The sequence below is a fragment of the Chroicocephalus ridibundus genome, chromosome 4 (assembly GCF_963924245.1).
Source record: "Chroicocephalus ridibundus chromosome 4, bChrRid1.1, whole genome shotgun sequence".
In the NCBI taxonomy this organism is placed as follows: Eukaryota; Metazoa; Chordata; class Aves; order Charadriiformes; family Laridae; genus Chroicocephalus; species Chroicocephalus ridibundus.
In genome coordinates, this window is record NC_086287.1 from 91,622,225 (window position 1) to 91,644,328 (window position 22,104).

The window sequence follows — 22,104 nt, forward strand, 5'->3', positions numbered from 1 at the left end:
GTGGGTGTGAAATTCTCTTTGACCTAATTACAATTCCCACTTGGCATTTTGGTGCTGGAAATTTAGATGTAGAGCTGCTGCACAAAAAGTGTGTCAGATGCACTGTGGTCACCTCGGCCTTTCAGAGCGGAGATGAGCAGACAAGGGCTGCAGGCACTGAGATCATTTTACATTTAAGCCAGTGTTTAATTCTCCTAATAGCACCAAGATTGCAAGAGCTTACACCCAGGATTAAGAGACCTCCTAAATATAGGCTTGCTGTTGCAGGGAAGGTAAAAGAACAACAGAGTCGCTGAGAACTGTTCTTGAAAAACATTTATTTCTGTAATGGGTTTATAGCGCTGACTCCCAAGCCCCAGTACAACACAGCTTTCCCCCTGCACATAATTCTGGGGACAGTTACCTTTGATGGAAAAAAAGTCATACAAAGAAGCCCCCCAAAACAAACAGTCTGGTACCAAACAAACTGTGCCCAGGTTATCTCTGAGCCTCTGATGTTGAATGTTCCATCCGGCCTGGGACAGAGCTGCCCTGCTCCATCCCTCGGTCGCAGCTGCAGGGTGGTTCACTGCCTGAAGGCCCCAAATAACTCAAGATGTTGTGTTTCATTGCAAAAAAACCAGGGGGGGCATGGGCAGAGAAGGCTGCTAGGATTCAGCGGCTGCTATTTTTGCAGACATCATTTAAAAAGGAAATCTATGCATTTCAGTTTCACCTCCTGAGCCCCAGCATTAGGAAAGTCAAATACAAACCCAGAGACCAATGTACACAAAATAGTGAACAAGTGTCCAGACATTTCTAAACCCCTCAGTTTACTGTGCCATGATACTTCCAAAAAACAACAAAACCCCCACATTCAGATCATGTTGGATCTTATTTTTGAGAGGGAGGGACAGAGATGCAGCACATAGCATAGCAACTGTCAAGCAATGTTTAAGGCAAATTTATTCCCATTTATTAAGAGTTGAAGAATTTTTTTGTTTGTTCGCTTTGTTGTTTAAGCTGCTAGATAACATCTTAGCTGGCCATTTAAGCTTAGACAATTTAATCAAAGTTTGAGTGAAGTCAAGTTGATCTGAGCCTAGAACAGCAAAAAATATTATTCGTAAGAACAAATTTAAAAAATATTAAAATAATGGATGTTCAGAACTCCCTCAAAACTTTCTCCCCTCAGAGACCAGGTTGAGCCCAACTAAAACACACACAGACATGCATGCATACGAAGAAGGACACAATGGCAAGCCTCTACGAACACACTGCTGAATAGGACCAAAGCAGAGCCAAACCTAAATGCCACAGATGCAAGAACATGGACAGAGTTATGAGTAAAAAAATGGGGAGGGAAAAAAAAAACAACCACAGAACCCCAGAGAGGGATGTTTCATGAGATGGAATGGAAAAGAAAAGTCCGCTGTATGCAAAGAAAGGGAGTTCTTAGGTGCACAGACAGAAAGCCGGGGATTTCAGTTGCCTCATCTCTCAGTTGTGTTAGTTTGTTGTGCCTTTCCCCTCCCTTTGAGATCCAGGTGATGGTGCCAGGAGGTTTGTGCGTTTACTCAGTCTGTGCATCATAATTAGCCCCCCCTGCTTTCTTCAGCTCGTTCTTGATGTAATCCTCATCCAGCTCTTTGTGGTCACTGATCACAAATTCTTTGGCAAAGTTCTGCAAGAGATAAAGAAAAAGCCTGTCACAAAAGGGGATACTTGTCCAAGTACCTGAATAAAGTGGTGTTTATCCAGCTTCCATGGCTTTATGAGCTGTGTACCCTCATCTGCTGTGGCAGGGATGATAAATAGAAAGCTGTGGATGAGACGGAAGACTAGTGATGGCCAAACCCAAGACTTAATCTGGAGAAATTTTATGTTCCTACTTCTAAAGTCACTGGCTGCAAGACCAAAACCTGCCCTATGAAACAAGTTTTCCTAGTGATAAATGCACAGTCTAGGTTAGGTCAAGTTTCCTAAGTAGTATGAAAACTGAAAAGCTCAAAATTGTCGACCTTCTAACTGACACAGTCCCTCAGCATAACCTTTGTCAAGTCACTAATCCTGTCTGTGCCCTGATCTTTTTTAGAAGCCTTTCTCCCAAAACAAGGAGGCCATAGTACGCTGCAGTACTGTACCCCACCAGCTGACGGGAGGATGCTTCGATTAAAGATTGAGCAACACGTAGATGGTACCAGGAGCAAATAAGTCTACTTCAGTAGACTTACTGACTCCTCCTCTCAACCATCGAATACACATCATGGCCAAAACCAAGATACTGCACTAGACAGGCTGCTGGTGTTGTTAATAGGCTCCACTATGCTCTGTGGTCTAATGATCCAAAATGACCTTTAAGGATACGCTTTATTAATACACTTGTGTACTGCAGGGCAGCTGTCTAGCTGCTTGAATGCTCTTTGCAACTTACGGGAGCTGGGGAAGCCCTAGGCAGCATGCTGTGATGGGAGGTTGTGAACAGAGAAAACCTTTCTCAGAACAGATCGCTGTGAATGGGATACCACGATGCCTTTAGGGCACTTGTCACGGCAGTGTCCCTACAGTCAGGGATTTGCTTCTTTGTGGGGGCTGTCCCTCCTGCCACAGAGCAAGGGTAGCATGCATGTGTGTGCACAGGCATTCATGCAAACACGCACATTTGATTCTTGCTTTAGCATTTTCATTCACTTCCCAACCACAACTGAAAACACTGTATATGTTTTTCCCTTCCCCCCAACCCGCAGAGGTTTTTAGACAGCGTGAAAAACACAAGCATCCATTGCTCTCTGCAGGGCCAGGGACAAACTGACAATAAAAAAAAATGAATTAAAATCCGGACGGCCCTACTGAAATGTCTCAGGAAAGCTGCAATGCCTGGCTCCCTGGGCAGCGAGTGCCCCGAAAGGTGATGGAGGCTGCCTGGGAGAATTAGGCAATGCTTTGAGAGAGCAGCAGTCGTCTTGTCCAGGTCTCCCCAGCGCTAGAACAGCCCCGGCACAACTGTGGAGGGGGGGGCGTTTCTAATTGGTTTCAGACTCTAAGCCATGGGAGAGCTCTTTATTTGGCAGCGTCTCAAGGGTCTCAGTTTGGGATCAGAGTCGGGTAAAGGAGGGGGTGGAGAAGGATTCAGCTTGAAAGAGCCTCAGCACCTCTTTCATGCGGTGGAAAAAATGGAAGGGAGAGCAAAACAGCTCCCTCCCCCACACCAGTCTCCCAGCCTGCAGCTGATCCTGTTTCACACTGTAGGAAATCCTCACTACTGAAGAGTTGCTTACGGGGAAAAAAACCCAAAAGCTTATAGCAGCTACAAGAAGCCTTGTCTGCTCTGCTTTAGTTTATTAGCAGCTAGACAAAATCCTTAGAAATAAACAACGGCACCATTTTGCTCTGCACTTCAATGGTTGGTTTTTCTGGTGTGAGGACAGACAGACATGACAGGCACTCAGACGTGTCTTAGCAGATTTCAGGGGAAAAGGGAAAGAAATTTTTCATTTAGAGAAAGAAACCTTTTTTTTGAGATAGGAAATGAAGAGACAGACCGCTCAAAACATCAGATTTGGTCATGCTCACAAGTGTCCTACTTCCAGATCTCCTGTGTGAGATCTTTGCAAAGCTTAGCTCTTGCCAAGACCAAACAAATGGTTTTCAGCTATTTGATGCTCACTGAGGTGTGCTACCTACATGATTTTTGAGCTGAGCCTTTTCAACATCTTTTCTACATGCTAACAGGTTTAACAACTTTTCCTCAACTCAAGAAACAAGACGACGCAACTTCAGTGCTAGTCTCTGCCTTGACTTTAGTGAGAACTGGGGAAGGCCTGTACAATCAGTTCTGAGAGGGCTTGCATTAAAATATGTGTATTTTGGAAATGCAGGGAGGGTTTCCTTCAATGTCCAGGCTGCAGAATCCAGCTGATTCTGAATTTAAAACTGCAAGTGCACTCATGCATGAACAGAGGGGAACTAAATTATATGTACCACGAAGAAATTGTAATTACTCAAATGTCTTCTCAACTAGACAGTTATCCAGATGATTCCTGGGTGATGATCTGTGGGCAGCAGCCACTATTTCATGTCAATGCCACCGAAACATCTTGCAAGGCTGGCACAATCTCCCCCTAGCAGTGGCCAGATGGGTTATGTTCCCAGCCACTCTTAAATATCCTCTTAGCTGACTGGGCCACCTCTTGTGCCAGATTTGTACCCTCAGAGTGCAATCTGGGTCACTGCTATTAATAACTCTTTATTCCTTTCTGCTGGCAGGCGCTGTCGGGGACTTCTTTGGTTCTTCACAACAGCTCTTACCACCACGATGCCTCATCAAACCTGGTCCCAAGGGGAGAAGATGCTTCGGGTGAGTTTGCTGCCTGGAACTCCTGATTTCAATATCCTCCTTGACCCTTCTTCTGCCATAGCCTCTCTCGTGACTCTGAATTCACTATTTGAGCTCTTTGGCATTGAGCTTTGGCTCATGGCGCAAATCTTAAGGTGAAAGGAGGCATATAAGTATTTCAGAGACAGTTGAAACTGCCTCTAGTGTCATCAGGGCAGGAAGACAGGAGGGACTCTGGCTCTCAGATGAAGAGGTTGGGCACTCATGATCAACAGCAACACTTCTCAGCCGAGGGCCATCTTACCCAGAGTTCACTCTTTTTTGTCCCCGCTGAAACTGCCAGAATATAAAAATATTCCCAACTGATTTAATTGGGTCTGATGTTAGCTAGACCAGGCGATGGTCCTTACTTGGCATGACTGTCATCTGCAATTATAAATAACCGATCATAGCAAATTGGCTCCTGCAAAACACCAGGAAAGATCCTAGCTTCAAGCGGCTAACAGCAATGCAAACAGGCGTGCGACTTCAGTCAGATTTGTGCCACCAGATTTTCTTTCTGCCCTTAAGAGCCTGGTCTGAGGAAAGTCCTTGCTTTCTCTTCTCTCACACATACCAATATCTAGTGCCTTTCAAGAGAATTGCAGAACAGTTACAGCTGCCTGAGGCACAGGGCACAACTCTGATGCTTGGGCCCTCGCTTTGCTGACATGCGTCTTCATTTTACATCCTCCACTTCCTTTTTTCTTCTCCTCCCCCTATCCCCAAGCTTTTTACAACCGCAGCAAGCCCTGCAAGTGAATTCTAGCCTTTGTATTCATCCCAGAGTCAGCAGAGGCCTATAGATAAAAAAAACAATGATGCCATTTATCTTTATCACTCTCACGACACGATAGTGACCACAGCCTCTTTGCTTTGCTTCTGAAATCACTGAACACAACTTAAAAAGTAAGGTTTATTCAGGCTTCTTCAGTATACCTATCTAGTACATGCTTCACTTTGTGCCTGAGTAGCAGAGGGTCACAATTTTGCAATCTAACCCCCTGCGTCAACCCCCATGCAACACGACACAGATAAAAGGGCTCCAACCACACAGGTCAGGTTGCAAAAACTGAGCCTGCATCTCTCCCTGGGAAACATGAAGTTTGTGAAGCAAGCTCAGTCCAGCCTTTCTCATCCAGACAACTTTATGGGGGGGAAAAGAAAGGGTGGAGTAGATTTTCTTCCTATTCCAGGCCCTGAATGTTTAGCATATGGGGCCATAAAATTTCCCTAAGCTGGCCAAGGGAAAATCTGTCTGGTGCAGATACTGTACCAAAAAGGTCTGCAGAGGCCCTTATAAATCCCAGCATGGGCAGGCCTGAAGCCAGAAAGAAAATCCTTGTATCATCTATAGACACATGGGTTCTTAGCAGCTAGGGACGGTGCCAGGTAGTTGAGCAGCTTCTTGCTGTTTTTATTTACATGGGGGCTTGCAGCAGCCTCCAGTGATGTTCAGAATATTCAGTTCCACTGTGCTTAATGTCACCACCCCCATCCACTTGTCATCTTATTTTCAATGCAGATGCAGGGCAGAGGAGATGACATCTCCCATGTTTCTTTTCCAGCATGGTATTAGTCCTGGACCTGTGGTCATGGGGAAGAAAGGACATGTCCTATGGTTGCAGCAGAGCTATGTTCTAGCAGGGCTTCTCTGAGTGCAAGGAGAGCCATAAAGTGACAAGTGCCTATAGCAATACAGTACCACTGCCCTCCGCTCTACTCTGGCCACACCAAACCTGGTCCTGCAGTCTGCTATCACAGTCCAAGCTATCAGCAAACCCTTCTCTTCAAATTTACTCTGTGCCAGTTTTTACGTGGAACCATTCCAGCAGCTGGGAGCAGGCAGCCCAAACCTCTGGCAAACACATCTCTCACCAATGGGAACTGCATTTCAGCTGATCTGCAAATTCTTCCTATCTGTGCTGCATCCCACTGAAAAAGTCACGGGGCTGTGTGTCAGATGTGGGGTGAGGAGAGGCTGCTTATTCCGGCCTGAAGTTACTTATAAAGTTACCACTTTCTCTAGTCTAGAACTAGGAGTTCTTGTAAATCCATATCCATTTGGTATGGTCATTACAGCAAACCAGAATAGGAAAATCAGTCAAAAAGCACAATTCTGCTTGCCTTCCCAGCAGTCTCTCACTCACCCTCCTGAGAAAGACTGTCTCAGAGCCACCATGACACAGCCGTTGCCGTAAGAGGCAGTCAGAAAATCAAACTCAAACAAAACTAGTAATCCATCTTCTGTTTAGGCCACTGTACTAACATGAGAAACCTAATGCACGTACATGGAATTATATGTGTTGTATCTGTCCCAAGACCAGGGACAGTAACCCCATAAGTGGGTCCTCCCTCACGAGGTACCAGCATCACTGCAGTGAGGAATCCAGAGAGAGAAAGGTGAACAAAAAAAGACCTGGCCATGAGCTTCAAAGCAGGAACTCAGCAAGCTTGCTGACATCACTAAAGGCAAGCAAATTCCTCACCAAAAATAATAATGAATAAAATGCCACGAATATTTGCTCACAGAAACAGAGCTGTTTTACTCTGAATGTGATTTAGGCAAATAATAGAGCACATGACTCTGTGGGGGCAGGAGTGCTGAAGAGAACAGAGAAGAGTCAAAATTTGTGTAAAATAGGACAAACTGGCAATGGCTGGGCAGTCCCTTTGCTGAGACAGCCCTGCAGAGGAATTCGGTCCCATCAGGAGAATGACCTCCACGCTGCCTAATGAAGGGTTAAAATCTCCTGGTAGGAAAAGCAGTCATGAAGGGCAAGACGTTCACAGCGAGGAAGCAAGGCTCAGAGGGAAACCAAGTCCTGTTTTCAGTTCTTCAGCGTTTACATCAAAACCTGACCACAGTTGCCACTCCCAACCCCAGAACTGTTATGCCGGGGCTTGTCCTTACTCCAAGAAAAGCACCGTAACATCATCCCTCTGCCTCTCCTCAAAGCGAACAGGGCCTTTCACTGGAAGGCCCGATGCTCCTATACTTAAAACCCAGGAATTTTTAGGAATTTTTATGGCTGAGTTGAACCTTATGCTGGCAGCCGTTCCTGGCCGTGACAAGCAGCTTACAATAGCCTTGATTTCTGGGCTTAAGCTGACCGACCTGTTTCTTGTGGGCCTCTGGAATAAAGGAGGTCAAAACAACGGCCCTCAGAGCACAGAGAGTCCCCTGGATGGATTTGTACTGAGGCTGTTGAATAACCCACAGCTTGTGCATATGAAGGATGTAAAAGGCAGAACCGTCCTTATTGCCAGGGACATAAAATGTGCGTTTAAAACCAGGTCTGGATGATTTTCTTTTTAGCCAAGTAGAAAATATATCCAAAGCCTTTCTGTTCAACTGGTATCTACTGGCAGCTGGGTACAACCTTGGCATGACAACTGGTGGCTCACAGTCATCAAACTGCAGCAATGCAGAGGACACGAATGCTGTGGGGTCTGTGGCGCTCTGGCTCACTGTAAGCAGCTGCCAGCTCACCCACATGCACAAGGTAAGACACGCTACTGCTGATCACAAAACAGATGCAGCCTTGTAATTTAAGTCATCCTGCCGTACTGTTTCATAAAGTTCCTTAGCTGTTAAGTTTAGTTCATTTTAGATCTAGGTTTAGACTGTACCCCAGAACTGAACTCACCAAGATCTTAAGCGACAGTCTGCAAAGCATGAGACGTTCTGTGCTACTGCCCCCCACCCCTAGCTCTGTCCTTGGCCTAGACAGAAGCTCAGCGGAGAAAAGCTGGGATACTGCATCACCTTACTCCGTGTCTCCATTTACGCAGGAAAGTCTCCACACACTAGTACTTAGCTATACCCTTAAGAAGATACAGATAAATACTTGTTCCCCATCCTGGCCTTACTTCTAACCTGCTCTCAGCTGAACTGCTTGGACCACGTCACAGGCATGATCCAAGACTTCCAGATGAGGTAAAGAAGAAAGGACGGAAAATAAATGGCTGTGAAAAAAAGCTACTGAATGTTCCTTAAATGAAAAATGTGTTTTCCTACAATCCAAAATAAATACAATAAACGCAAAACCCAACAACATTAAAGAGGTAATAAGGATAGTCCCAAATAAGCAAGAAGACCTGATTCTCAGCTAGCGCAGATCTCCTGATCTATGCTAGTTCCAGCTAGTTCTCCTGAACTATGGCTATTTGCACCAGATGAGATCCATTCCCTGTTATTTTACAGTTAATACAGCTAAAAATCAATTGTCCTTTCTTCCTGAGAGATTTTCTGGCATCTTCCTCCTCTGACTATCAGCATTGCTTCCCAAGCCACCTCTCTATAGACTCCACAGCATCTGCTCCCCTTTCCAAGAGAGGAATATAAAAGTGAGGGCAACCCGGTTCCTCTCCTTGCTTTATAAAATGTCATCCTTTTGTTCACAAGCCCACAATCTACTCTTCAACAGTAAATATCCCTTACGTTTTCCTTATGGCAGGTGCTTCTAGGAGACCATTAATAATCACCACGTGTGAACACTCTTTATTCTACAGATGCAACATGGTGGGTTTTGCTTGCTAGGCAGGATTCAAGCTGACTGTCTTTCACTTTGAGTATCTCAGCAGAAGAACAATGTTTATTGGCGTTTGTTCAGCTTTGAGCAGAGCTCAAGCGTAGCTCATCAGTGTAGCTACACCGTAGCAGAGGATACAAAGCAGCCCCCCCGCCCCGCACTGGAGCTTTAGTCTTAAATAAAGAGACACAGTTTTGGCAAATACTACAAGATAGCGAGCACCCTTCACGTTTTACTGAGGGCTTCTCGGACTGAAGAGCTGGTGTTCCGGAATCCCAACTGATCGCCTCTGCACGTCACAAAATCAAAGCTGGTATCTGCTGTACAAAAAGCCTCCTTGTGCCACACTTCCTTGAAATGAGAGCCCTGTCGCACAGGGTAACTAAAACTGCGTCAATAGCCTAGATCCTCTTCTGGGTTTTTAAAGAAAAAATTCCCACTTTAGGGTACTACTTATTCCAAATGATGAACCAACACTGAGTGAGATTTGTAGTTTATCACTACAGCAAAAAACCAACTATATTTTTCTATGTCTAACTCACATCTCAAATAATCTCTGTAAAAATCAGAAGCAGGGGGGTGACTGGGAGTGTACCTGAAGGTTAAGAGAACTAGTAAGAGTGAAATAGCTCTGGGATAAATTCCCTTCACTAAATTTCAGTTGGACTTTCTTTTCCTGTTTTGTTTCGACAGATTATCTGCAAGGTTACATTCATAAAAAGAAGAAAATGGTTCTGCTTTTATCCCACTCCGCTCAGGGATTCAGTTGCACATGTAGAGAACTATTCAAAATAGCTGTCAAGATAATTTCCTATGGAAAGGATATCACCATTGACATTACATTCAAAACGCTCTGGAGTGGGTTATAGACATGGTTGCTCAATAAAAGTGAATTAAGCAGAAGTTGTATTGTTTCCATATTTTAGTACAGATTAATTGGAATATGAAAGCTTTTAAGTAACAGCCAAGAATGGTTAATGTTCCACCAGATTATTAACTCAGTCTACTAATCAAAGATGAAACAAGTGAAATTGTAAATTACATGTAACAGACCTGCGGGACAGATCTTCGAACAGCATTCAGGAATGCTATTCAACTCAACAGGAAGAAACAGTCTAAACATATTTTTTTAAAAATCTTGGGCTTAGTGATTCATAGAAGAGTCATTCATTAGTACTCTATAATTTTATCTTCAGCTGCAATTACATGGTTTCAGATGCTTCAGATGAACAGAGATTTGCTTTCCTATCTCTCAGGTGTCATTATGGAAGTTTCCTTTCAGATGGACTCCTCTGCGTAGTCATCATTTTGAAAGATTTAGCACCAGTGCTTATCTTCTGGGAGAATATGATTTTTTTACATTCTTCATGCTTCTTATCTAAATATAACCTGTATCATACAAACTACCAATCAACTGAGGGGGACTTCATTCTCATCCTTCATATTGTCCTACTGGGAGATTCCTTTCTATAGGCAAGAACGCGATTATCGAGGGAGATTGTTTCAATGGTCAGCCTGTTCTCCAAGTGCAGTAAGACCACTTCTCAGGTTTAGTTGCAAGAGCTAATCTTGCTTAAAATACTTCTTCAGAGGAAACAATTCCCTTCTCTTGCAGCAGTTGCTTGTTTTCACCGGCTTGGTCTGAGCGTGGAGCCCGACAGAGCGAGCCCAGCTCAGAGTACCCTGGGAGGCCTGGACAGAGTTAAATGATAAGCTCGGTTGGGGCAGGCAAATTCAAGTGAAGCCCTTCCAAGGTGTGTACTAAGCACATTTCTCTTTTTCCCTGATACGCCCAAAGCCAAACAGAAGACTATTCAAATCTAGTTAGCTATTAAGAGCCGTTAGTTAATTGGTACTGATAGGGACTTCGGACTTCAGTCCATGAATTCATTGTGCTGAGACAAAAGGCTTCAAGAGAAAACTTTAAACAAGGGTGTGGGTTTTTCTGTTTAATTTTATCTGCTTAGCTTAATACTGCCTTGTTCTCTACCGTTCAATATTATGTGATTTCCATATCAAGGAAGTAGATGGGAAACATCTTAATGGTGACAAGAAGGGGAGAGCATATACCCCCTCTTCATGAAATAGTAAAAACTTAAGTTCAAAGGTGCTTCTTTATACCTGAGTGCTCAAAGGGCAGATGTTAGGTCTTCCTAGTAGGAAGACAGGCAATAGGAAAACGTCTTTTTTTTAAAGGATTAACTACTAAGTTAAAGGATGATCCAATCCTTTCCCCTCTCTTACCTCCTGCTGGTGTTTGTAGAGCTAGGAGCAATGAGAACTGTGGTTAGAAGCAGAAGTAAGAGGTTACCTGTACTACTTCTTTGACCAGAGTCTTGTCGGTCCCAGTTTTGGCTCTCTGCAGGCCACTGACATCCTCTCCAATCCAAGTGATGAGGGCAAACTTGACTCTCTTGCTCATGGCATCACCGGTGGTGAATCGGACAAAGCCGAACAATCGAACATCATCTGGAAAGACAAAGCAACAAGGGTAAAGTGACTGAAAACAGAAACATCCTCGCCTTGCCACTTTCCAGGGTGAGACTATTGCTCTCAACTTAAAGACCAAGTCAAGGCACTGATCCTGTGTTACAATACCGTCGTTCTGGATTAACAGGGCAATACAGGGGCTCTGCTCACATGCCTTTCACTTGCAAGGTGCACTTTGCCAGTGTTAGGTCTGCCTCTTCCTAGCGTGCTCTGAGTTAACTGGGAGGAAGCTGGCTGTGACAGCCACCCCACGCCACATCAGCGTGCTGCTAGTAAGTTTGGAAGTGGCTAAAATACAGTCAACAGGCAGCTCAAGAGCACAGAGCTAACCCCACTTACATTCAGCCAGATCATTCATCTGCAGGTCACTGGTCAAGAAGGGAAGAAAGTGATTTCCCAGTGTCTCTTTCTTACAGGACAGCAGAATTAGGGTCACATTTTATAACGTATATCCAGAAACGGGCCATTGTGCAAATCTGATCCTTTCCTTCCCTTCAGCAACATTTCTGTCTCACTTGTGGTATGAGTTGTAAACTCATAGAAGAAATGAGACTCAAAGAAACTCAAAGAAGGAGGGGAGAAGAAGGAGCAAAAGAAAAATCTGCAATTACTTCCCCAGATGTGCTTTTCTACTCCTTCCAAAGGCCTTGGATTTTAAAACTGTTCTGATCTTTGTTTCACAGCTGGTTTCTGCTATATCACAGCAGACTAGAGTTATTTAGTCTGGCCACATGTGTAAAAACCTTGTAAACTCCTTGTCTCGAAGAGTTCGTTCCTTCATTGCAGGGTGACTCATCAACTGAGGCAGTTGGACGCCTTCACAATCACAGGCACTTACAGAGCGTGTGATACCATCTACTCATATCCCCAGCCTCGGTAGCGTGCACAATACTGGAGCCTTCAACCAGGATTGTGCAGAAAAGCAGAGCAGATGGACAGTTGTGCAATCGTGGAATATACCTAATCATAGCTACTTCATCTGTTACAGGTCACTCAAGACCTTTTAAATTAAATGAGATGACTCAAAATAGAAGAACAAACTTGCTGGTTGAAAAGAATCATGTTAATCCTGGTTACACTTGTTGTGACCAGTTCAACATGTTTTATAGTTATTTGCTGTCTTGACTACTGCCAGGTGAAAACGCGGTTAGTAACGTTTGCCAACATCCCCATCCTTGGATCCGTTACAGCATGCTCCATGAACGGTCAGGACAGCCCCAGGAGCTCCAGGGATAGGGAATAAGCAGTGCTAAATTGCTCATCCCCAGAAAATAAGCTGCTAGAAATCCATGCAAAAAAGTGGGATGTTCTCTGAAAGATGTCAGAACTTCTTTAACACTTTGTTTTGCCAAAGTGTGAGTAAAGACCACTTCCCCTTGATAAAAGACGTTTTTAAGTCTGACAAAAACACACCTATGCTCTCCCTATTTTGTTCTCTGTGTACCTTTTTGCCACTGACAGAGGACTACTGGGGAGAACTGCAAAATGTATGCGGGGGGTGCGTGAGCCTGTACAATGTTTCAGACAAACTCCTCTGAAGATTTCAAAATTGAAACAAAGAGAAAGAGGGAGCTTACTCAAAAGAAAAATCTAGATGGATCTTTGGAAGGAGGGTAAGAATCATCTGTATCGACAGTGCAGGCAGACAAAACTTCTCTCTCAGATACCCTGTTACTGGCAAGTACAAGAAATGCACAGAGAGACTCCCGTTTCTGACAGTAAATCCTCTTCCCAAGATTGATTAGAACCATAAATGAACCGACAGCCAGGAAATACCCAAGGTGAAGAGAGACAGTAAATCCCCTAATGTTACTATTAACAGTTCTATGAAAAAACCTTGCTTTCCCAGATCTGACAGGAAAGGAGGCCACACTCTGCTAAGAATTGTACTGGGGTTCCTATGGGAACAGAGTGCTGAAGGCACTTTAATGTCATCAAGTCCTGGCCTCTACTATACTGTAACCGTGTCACAGCCCTTCCCCTGGACCCGTCACTTTCCACCTTGAGTATGTAGGGTTTCCATCCCTGCCCCTTCTACCCAAGGTTGTTACAGAAGAGTGCTTTGGAATATGCCCCTTTGTAATGAAGATAATGCAACAATAGAATGAATGTGAAGGATTCCAAGTTTTTCTGCAGTGCATTTTCAGAGCAACGTCGAAAGGAGGTTGAAGGAATTTATCTGTCAGCGTGAACTTTAATTTGACATGTACCCACAGATCACTGGCCGCAGCAGGATTTGCTTCTCAGCAGAACAGTTTGAGTGCTTTGCCATCCTGCCTGAAAGCAGCTTGATCAGGGGCACCGGAGAGAGCCAAACGCAGCAATTCCAGGTGGGCTTTTATCTATTACATCACCTACTACTCAGCGACTATGAGCAACTCTTACTTCATCATGTTAAGTCCCAATAAGTTTAATGAGCAACTGAAGGAAGATGTGGGGCTCTGAGTCACTGTCTTTGGCAGAATTTACCTGAGGCAGGTTTACCTGTGGGGGCTTGAAAGGTTACACCCGAGCAGCGCGCTTTCTCCTCCTGCCTCCCCATGGAGGTTGTATCCCCACAGTAGACAGAACAGGCTCTTCAGCTGCTAGTTTCCAGTTTATATTTAATATAAACTACCAATACGCGATGCTTTAATGTAATGTGCCAGTCTGTGAATTGCAGCAGCTGAGGAGCATTTCAGCAGCTGCAGATAAAGGCAAGAGGGAATGTGAATTGGAGCCCTTAGCAATTAACATGGCTCTTTTCCTAAAAGGGCAACAGGGACAGACGTGGAGATTTTTAGCACTAGTTCAGCCTGGGTATGAGCCCCTCCAACTGCAGGTCAAAATCCCTAAGCAGAAGTGGCTGAGTTTCACAATTAGTCTGAAGCATGTTCAGAGCGATAACGGGATCAAAACACAAAATCTTTTATACACCCAGATTTCCTCCTTCACAGTTAATCAGTTCTACGCTAGCAGATCACCTCGCTCCGCTGGAAGTCATCAAGGCGATCAGTGCCAATTTCCCTAGAAATCTCAAGGCATTAATATCCACCCCACCCCCCATTTTCACACAAAGCCACTTATAGTGGTTTTAGGAATTGCTGGGGGTTGGGGAGGCGGAATCTAACAAACCATAGAGAGACAGTAGATTTCCTCTGAAAGAGGAAATCCTGCCTAGCTGTATGCAACCATCTTCCTAGTCATTAAGCCATGAATTTCAGGGCAGAGAGAAGCAAATAATAGCTCTGGGTAGAACCGAAATAGCAGCTTTACTTGAGAAGGTCTCACTAGTTACAAACAGCAGAAATTAACAATGTTAATTCCTACTAATATCACTACGCCTTTAACTAAGGCTGTACAGCAGGACAATAGGGCTGTACAAACAATGAAAAGTACCATTAATGCCTTAATGAGCATCATTTATTATTTTTCTCCAAACCCCTTACGTATCAGTAGGCAGGATTTTCCAAATATACTGATTAAGCTGCCCTTGGCTGTCAGCAAAGCTCGATGCCAAGCTGTAGAGATTTCCGTGATGGGATTCTCTTTTTCATTTACTCAGACCCTTTGGTTCAGCTATACTAAAAAATTCCCCATTAGATTAAAATGCACTGACTCATCAGTAAAAGATAATAGCTGCAGGAAAGAAATACACTGTCAAGAGCTTCACGGTTCTTAGTCTTACGGCTCTGAATGGCCAAGCCAGAGACGTGCCAAGATAAGGCCACCACTCCCAGCTTCACCTGCCTGCTAAATCAAGGTCACATACAGCAAGGCAGCTGATGGAACGATCTGCTTTTGTGTTCTGTCCAACAATGAATTACTGATGGCACGTGACAGGTTTCATGAAGGATTTATTTTGTTTGTTTCAATTGGATTCATTTTAGATTCATTTGTCAATTTTCCACCTCCTCAGTCCCCCCTGTAGCCACGTGGCTAGAAGTGCAGACAGAAAACCTTCCCTTCCTCTTACTGCACTGTTTTTTCCCCTCTCTAACCCTGAACTGAAACCCTTATATCTCTGATGCAATGCTGCCATGCAGACATGTTCATTAAGTCATGTAAGACAAATACAAGATGTGTGACTTCGGCACCATAACCACAGGGCATGCTGTAGCTGGGACACCACACCTTTTCCGTGTAACCTGGGGTGGCTGTCATGAGTACAGGGCGCTCAGGGCACGAGTGCGTGGGGAGGATGACCCCACACTGACTTGTCTGGCTTTCTCTCCTCCAGTGAAGCCACCAGCAGCGTTTCATCAGGATGAGTTGATGCTACCCCAGTGACAGTGGTCCTCTACTGGTCTCTCTCCTGACCTGGGTATGTACTGGAGGGCAGGGTGGGAGGAACAGGGCATCCAGCTAATCTTTGTTCCCCTTCCCTGAAGGAAGGAATGGTCGTGTTTGTCGGCCAGAAGTAAGGGCCAGGAAGCCCCAAAACAAAGGGCATGCAAAAGATGTAACACTCTTTACCTGCTCTCATGCCTACCACCGGGTGGTAAAATGCAGACCCACAGCCGTGCTATTTTAATTAAGCATCGCAAAACTACACTGAATACAAAGACTTACTATTTCAGTGCAGAACTCGACCTGATGAGTTACCCCCACAAAAATGAATGAGAATATTCCCTAAAACAACCTCCTGTCCATTGCAAGGGACAATCTAAGCCACAGTTCCAGCTGGAGGCCAGGAGATCGCTGCCGAACACGTGCCATTTCAGCTGACCCTCCCAAGAGCAGGATTTTCACAGCGAGCAGGGAGGGCACAGGGGCAGGGAAACGCTGCAAAGACAGTGTGAAATTCCCATAAGCCACCCATGGCCCCAGGTCTTCCTTTAAATAGATACTAAGGGAAAGCAGGCAAGACAAACATTAAAGAGGAAAAACAAAAGCAGTAGGAGACTGATTTACAAGGCCCATTTTAGCAACTTAAGATGTAGCCAAATACAGATAAGCACCTATCTCATTATATGTCCTCGTGCATTTTTACAAATCTTTCCTACAACCTAAGGTGCAAACGGAATCTGGGTGATCTCGCAACTCTGAGCTCCTAAATTTTATATGCAGGCCAGGCTTGATAGGGCAATTGTCATAACCCCAAAGAGCTTGCTTTTGTCTTAGCAGCCAGTTCTATTTCTATTTTCTTCCTAATATTTTATGTCAACCAGAAATGATTTTATAGAGTATTTATGTCAGACCAAAGATTTTCAGTTCTTCCTTGTGCTGAATGCAGAGTGTGGTTTTGGTCTGATCTTTTCAGACACATGAATAACTATCCCATTTCATGCTGTCATTGCAATTATTTATCTGGACTGGGGCTTTCCAAATGAAAGGCTCATTATTTCTTTTGTCAGAGATGCACTGAAAAACGACTGTTCACATGTGGCATGGGGGAAACGCAGTCTTCCGACCTCTCTGTTACTTAAGGGCAGAATACACATTTTAAAAAATTAAAATAAACCACAGAGACAATGCAATGCTCTGCTGCTTTGTAATACAGAAACTGAGGCAAGCTGTCTGGTGCAGTCAGGTATTACTGGCACACAGAAAAGTTTTAGCGGATTTCTTCGAATGGACTTTTAGTTCAGTATGTCGGTTGCATGTCATTCTACTCTTCTCAGTAACAGCATCACCAGCCCAGTTATAAGACTTTGAAATTAAAAACAACAACAAAAAAACCCCAAGAGCTTTCACATCCTTCCGTACAATAACCTTCAACTCTTATCTGTGTTTCTGGCTTCAAATCCACCAGCTCAGCTGTTTTTTTTTTTTGAAGTGTACTGATGGCACGTACTACTAAACACCAAATTAATGCTACATCTGGATCCATGCCATCTGCAGAGGCAAGGGCTGTAACCGTGAAGTAAAATGGATCAAAAGCCTTGAATTAAGTCCTTGTTTAATGCAGAGGTAATCTGTGCTGTTAAGCCCAACCAAAACAGTCCTTAGCCAGAAGACGCAGGGGGTGTCTACACTGTGTGTTTAATGACCCTGACACAATTAATGTCCTCAACTTTGGTCTCCAGACTCTTTAGGTCAGACAAAGGACAAGACAGTCACGTACACTGGTCATTATGCAGGACTGCAAGAGGAAGTGCCACCAGCAGCCACCTCCTAATCATACAAGAAGTGCCTGTGGTTTAAACCAACCTCCTTGACTTTACTTTGGGATAGGCTGGAGGAAAGACATTCACACAGCTGGGGCTGGTCTTTGGAGGACAGAGAAGACTACTGCCTGAGACTAAAGCAGAGTCTACTAGCCCCCAGCCAAAATGTCTGAGTCGTCTTGCGGCCTTTCACAGACCTTGACAGCAACAGCATGACAGCAACTGATAATGCAAAAATCCAGGGTTCAGGCTGTGTTTGCAGCATAATCCTGGGACCTCGAACAAAAGGGCACTAAAGAAGCTTTTCTTACCATGTGTCCTTCCTTTAAGAGTGGCAGTTGCTGTCCCCAAACAGTGGGATGGGAAAAGGATGGTAGTTTGATTTTGCAGTTCCTTAAACTTTTCTGCTAGTACACAAAGCTTAGTAAAGTGCTTTAGGAAGAGAAAGCCTCCACCCCAGCACAGGTCACGTGTAGGTCTGATGTGCAACGCGTATCTGAGAGTAGAGCAGTGGGAGCAATGAAACCCGCACAAGGAGGACCGGGGGCAGCAGCAGTTCCTGGCTCAGGGCACGGGCCTCACTGCCCCAGGAGCTCAGCATCTCTGTCGTGCATTCCTTCAACAGCGGCCCACGGGGTGTTGCTGGAGGTTTGCAGAGAGCTGGTTTCTAACATGGTCTTTTTGAACTGCTACTTCCATTAAAAGAAGCAATTTCAGTTTCTTGCTTTTCCCTTTGTCCTCAACCACTCTCATTCCCCCAGGAGGTTTGCAGAATCAGTAATGGGTTGGGCCATGGTTTGCATGAAAAGGGCGATGTATGGGGGGAAGAACAAGCAAAAATACAACCCTGCTACCAACAACCCCTTCCAGCCCTTCCTAACCTCTGTTGTTGCACAAGGCAGGATATCCACCACAGGCAAATGTCTTCCAAAGCGGTACAAAAGACCTTCTTGGTGTCAGAGCCACATGAATTAGCACACACTGACACCGCCTGCTCTGTAATTTAATGCCCTGGAGGGACGCAATATGTACCACATGCCGAAGGTGCTTTTAATAAGAATGGTTATTAAAGAAAGTGAAGGACACAGATGTTTGCCACTCAGAACGGCACTGAAATAGCTGGTGCAGAAAGTAGAACAGAGCAAGGTCTGACAGAGGGTCCTGGTGACACTTTGCACCCTGAGGTTTTCAATTCCAGCTCCCGCTCTCACCTTCAACCACCCAATTATGCTCAGCTTCTACCAGAGGCAGCTGCAGTACTTTGTGGCTTTCAGGGCAGCGTTTTTCACAAAACAGGAATTCAAAACAAGGAAGGAAGTTTATTCTGGTGCCAGTTTTTTTAATCTTTTAATGACATTTTCTGAATCTGTTTGCATTGATAGTAACTCTTCTCCCCTCCAGCAAAATGTAGAAGAGGTGGGGTGTGGACCAGGAGGGAAGAGACATAGCAATAGCAAGGAATAATATTTAGCAGCTCTTCCCATCCCTTTCTATTCTTTTTTACTGACTTTGTTTCAGTAGAAATATTCCAGCCAGCTCTACTTCATAGTAACATTTGGCACCTTTCTTCCAGATGGGAGGAAAGCTCTAACTTCACTGCTGGCAGGAGCCTTGTTTTCTGACTACGTCTAGTGGTCCAGGCAAAGGGTTGCTGCACAGATGGAGGCACCGAAACTTGCATCTCTTGCTTCCCCAACTGCTGCACCGTAATTCATGGGTGGAGGAAGATCCTTTCTAGCACTTAGCCAAGAACCCGGAACCCGAATTTGCCTAGCTCTTGAAGCCTCCAACAACTGTGCTCCAGACGTAGGTTTGAGGACAACCTCTTGCCCATACCAGGCGCATGGGAAGGAAGAGGGAAAGAAGGAAGAGGGAAAGGGAGCAATGGAGCAGTTATAAGGGATTTATCTCCACATTAAAGGCTAACAATAGTCCACAGTCCACCCCACAGATGCCCTTTATTTAACTCTTCCCTTACTGTGCTAATGCCTAAAATATGCAACATTTCCTTTTTGCTGTAAAAATGCTTCAGTATTGGGGCCAGTTTGGCACTTTGCTGGTTTAAGGAAACCAGGTTTCCTTAAACTCTGTCTGCTTTAATACCCTGTTTATAAATAAGGGTGTGGCACATGAAAATGGTGGCAAGAAAATAAAACTGGCCGTATTCCAAAGTGCAATATGTGCCTCCATTAGTTGTTATACGCATCCTGCCCAGCCCAACCGGTGACTGCTCTCTGCCAAAGCCCCTCTGCCTGCTTAGCCACTTGAGAAAAGTATTCCCTTTGCTACAGTAAGGAAGATAGGAACTGTTCTTGAGAGGGTGCCACTCCAGACAAAACATTAAAAATAGTTCTGAAAAAATAAGAGAGGGACTCCGTAAAAACAAGGAGAGAAAATAAATGGGGAAGGTTCCTCTGCAAGCCTCAGATGTCTGGAGACGCTGGAGATGCTCAGTTATCTTGGCCACAAGAGAGACCGAGAACATGGCACTGAGATATGAGGCTGCTGACCTCCCAAGAAAACTACTAACCCTTTAGATAATGTTGGCATGAACTTCAGAAGTGCTGAGCCCAGGGTTTCCCTGTATGCTCGGGAATTGCTTTTTTTCTTATGGTGCCATTAAGAAGAGTTGGGTGGGAAGGAGTTCTTGTACAGGGTATCAGCTCTTCTAACATCAACTACAAGGGGATCCTTTTCGGTTTTGACAATTTTCCCTGCAAAGGTCTCAAGAACAGCTGGAAACGAGTAGCTGTGTTAATCCTAGTAAGACCCCGCTGCAAATGTCATAGCAGAGCAGTGTAAACCATCTTGATTTACAGGCTGCCTTCCAAGGACTAAAACGTATTTTTCTCCTATGATATTTATTGACTGATCAGACCAGTCCTGCCTTCATTTGAGTTACTGGAAGTTCTCCTCTCCAACTCAGTACAATATAGCCAAGCCCTAGGACTTGGCAGACCGATTTGGACAGGCACTGGCGTTTCAGTAGCCGTGGGACTCTGACTACAGTGCCTCCGGGACCCGCCCCACCTTGAGAAGGGAGAAGCTGCTCAATACACAGTTCCTTCACAGTACAGATACGTAATTCTAAAAGTACAGGTTAACCGTAATGCTCGATTGTAGAGTAACTAGATGAGCGAGGAAGACTTTGTTATAGTCCGGTATTAGTTACAAATGCTTCATATCTTGTGTCACCTGGTAAATAGCAGCCAGGACAGAAGGAAAAGCTATACCATTTCCCCCTATAAGTTATTCTGAGAGAAATCAAAGCCCACTCTTGTAAAACACGTCAAAAGTTAAGATCAGATGAAGTTAAATATTCCTCAATTTATTTTCATTTTCCCCAGGCTTCTTTTCTCTTGTTAATGTTCTACAACTGACAGTTGAACAATCAACTGCCACGTTTAAACCTAGAGCCGCAACTGTTGCGGTTGTGCAATGCCACATATACGATTGTTTTCAGTGCTGTATTGTTCGAGCCAATCTTCAGCATAACCACTCTCTTCTCAGGTTTCATATTCTTAAAAAATCCCAGCAAGTCGCCTAACTGCAGTTACTTTAGCACTATAAACACAATTTACGGAAGAATTTTATTGCAAAATGAACTGTATGACTGCATCCTTTTAGCCACAAACATTGAGTCTTTTTTGCTCTTCAGCAATGCTTTGAAACTGCAGCGCTAAACAAGGAGACCGTTTCTAATTAAGCATTTTATCTTTATTAGAACGAAGAAGCAATGAAAAATTGTGCAAAGGAGGGAAAAAAGCCCAAAGGACCTTAAGTCTAAGGGTGAGACAAAGGACCAGCTGGACTATGGACTTGAGTGAGTTGCGCTCTGTGGCGGCTGGAAACCCGACCATGCAGGACAGGGCAGACTCGGGGAAGCAGCAGCACTAATTCCAGTTTACCCAAGTTTTCTCCCATCCTTTTCCCCCCTTGCACCGGGCAGTGAAAAACACGGTAAGGTGCCAAAGCAATCGAGACGGAGCTTACCTGTGCACTTCCTTTTAAAGGTTTCATAGTCTACCCCTTGGTCTCCAGGGACGATTGTAGAGCCATTGTATTTAAAAGTCACCCTTTGGGAAGGGGAAAAAAGAAGGGGAATAATACATTTAAGAGTCACCCTCTGGGAAAGGGAAAAGGGGAATATTACATTTAAAAGCCACCCTTTGGGAAGGGGAAAAGGGAAGGCGAGTAATATATTTAACAGTCAGCCTTTTGGAAGGGAAAAGAGGAGATGGGGAAGAATATACTGTAAAAGAAACATCCTTGAGGAAGGGGGGGGCGGGGAGAGGAGAAGGGGAATAAGGTCGGTAAAAGTCACCCTTTCGGGAGGGGGGAGAGGAGAAGGGGAATCACAGCGCACCGGTGCCTGTCCGGGAGATGCCGGGGGCCACCTACCAGTTCACCTCGGTGGCATCGTCCCTGACGAGGTTGTACGCCTCCCTGCACGCCTCCTTGTCGATTTTGGTGGCCATGGGGGCGGCCGGCCGGGGAGGCCGGGGGGGTTGGGGGGAGGGGGGGGGGAGCGCGGAGCGGCGCGGAGCTGGGTGGGGGGATCCGCTGCTGCTGCCGCTGCCGCACCGCGCCGCGCAGTGCCGAGCGCGCTGCCGCCCGCCGCCCGCCCCCGCCCCGC

At 45.0% G+C, this 22,104-nt stretch overlaps 1 protein-coding gene across 1 annotated transcript; it reads right to left on the reverse strand.

Moving 5' to 3' along the window:
- Positions 1–297: 297 nt before the first annotated feature.
- Positions 298–22,025, reverse strand: COTL1 (coactosin like F-actin binding protein 1). The gene is made up of 4 exons (XM_063334738.1): positions 21,870–22,025; positions 21,462–21,544; positions 11,201–11,358; positions 298–1,663 (listed from the first exon to the last, which is right to left on the reverse strand). Exons 1-4 carry the CDS (start codon positions 21,944–21,946, stop codon positions 1,553–1,555), a joined length of 429 nt encoding a protein of 142 aa, XP_063190808.1. The 5' UTR covers positions 21,947–22,025; the 3' UTR covers positions 298–1,552.
- Positions 22,026–22,104: the final 79 nt, after the last annotated feature.

Excerpts from the sequence above, each read along its gene's own strand:
- COTL1 (XM_063334738.1), bottom strand. The coding sequence starts at position 21,946 with ATGGCCACCAAAATCGACAAGGAGGCGTGCAGGGAGGCGTACAACCTC. Across the intron at positions 11,359-21,461 it reads CTTTAAAAGGAAGTGCACAG|ATGATGTTCGATTGTTCGGC; the intron begins GTAAGCTCCGTC and ends TTGTCTTTCCAG. Across the intron at positions 1,664-11,200 it reads TGGTCAAAGAAGTAGTACAG|AACTTTGCCAAAGAATTTGT; the intron begins GTAACCTCTTAC and ends TATCTCTTGCAG.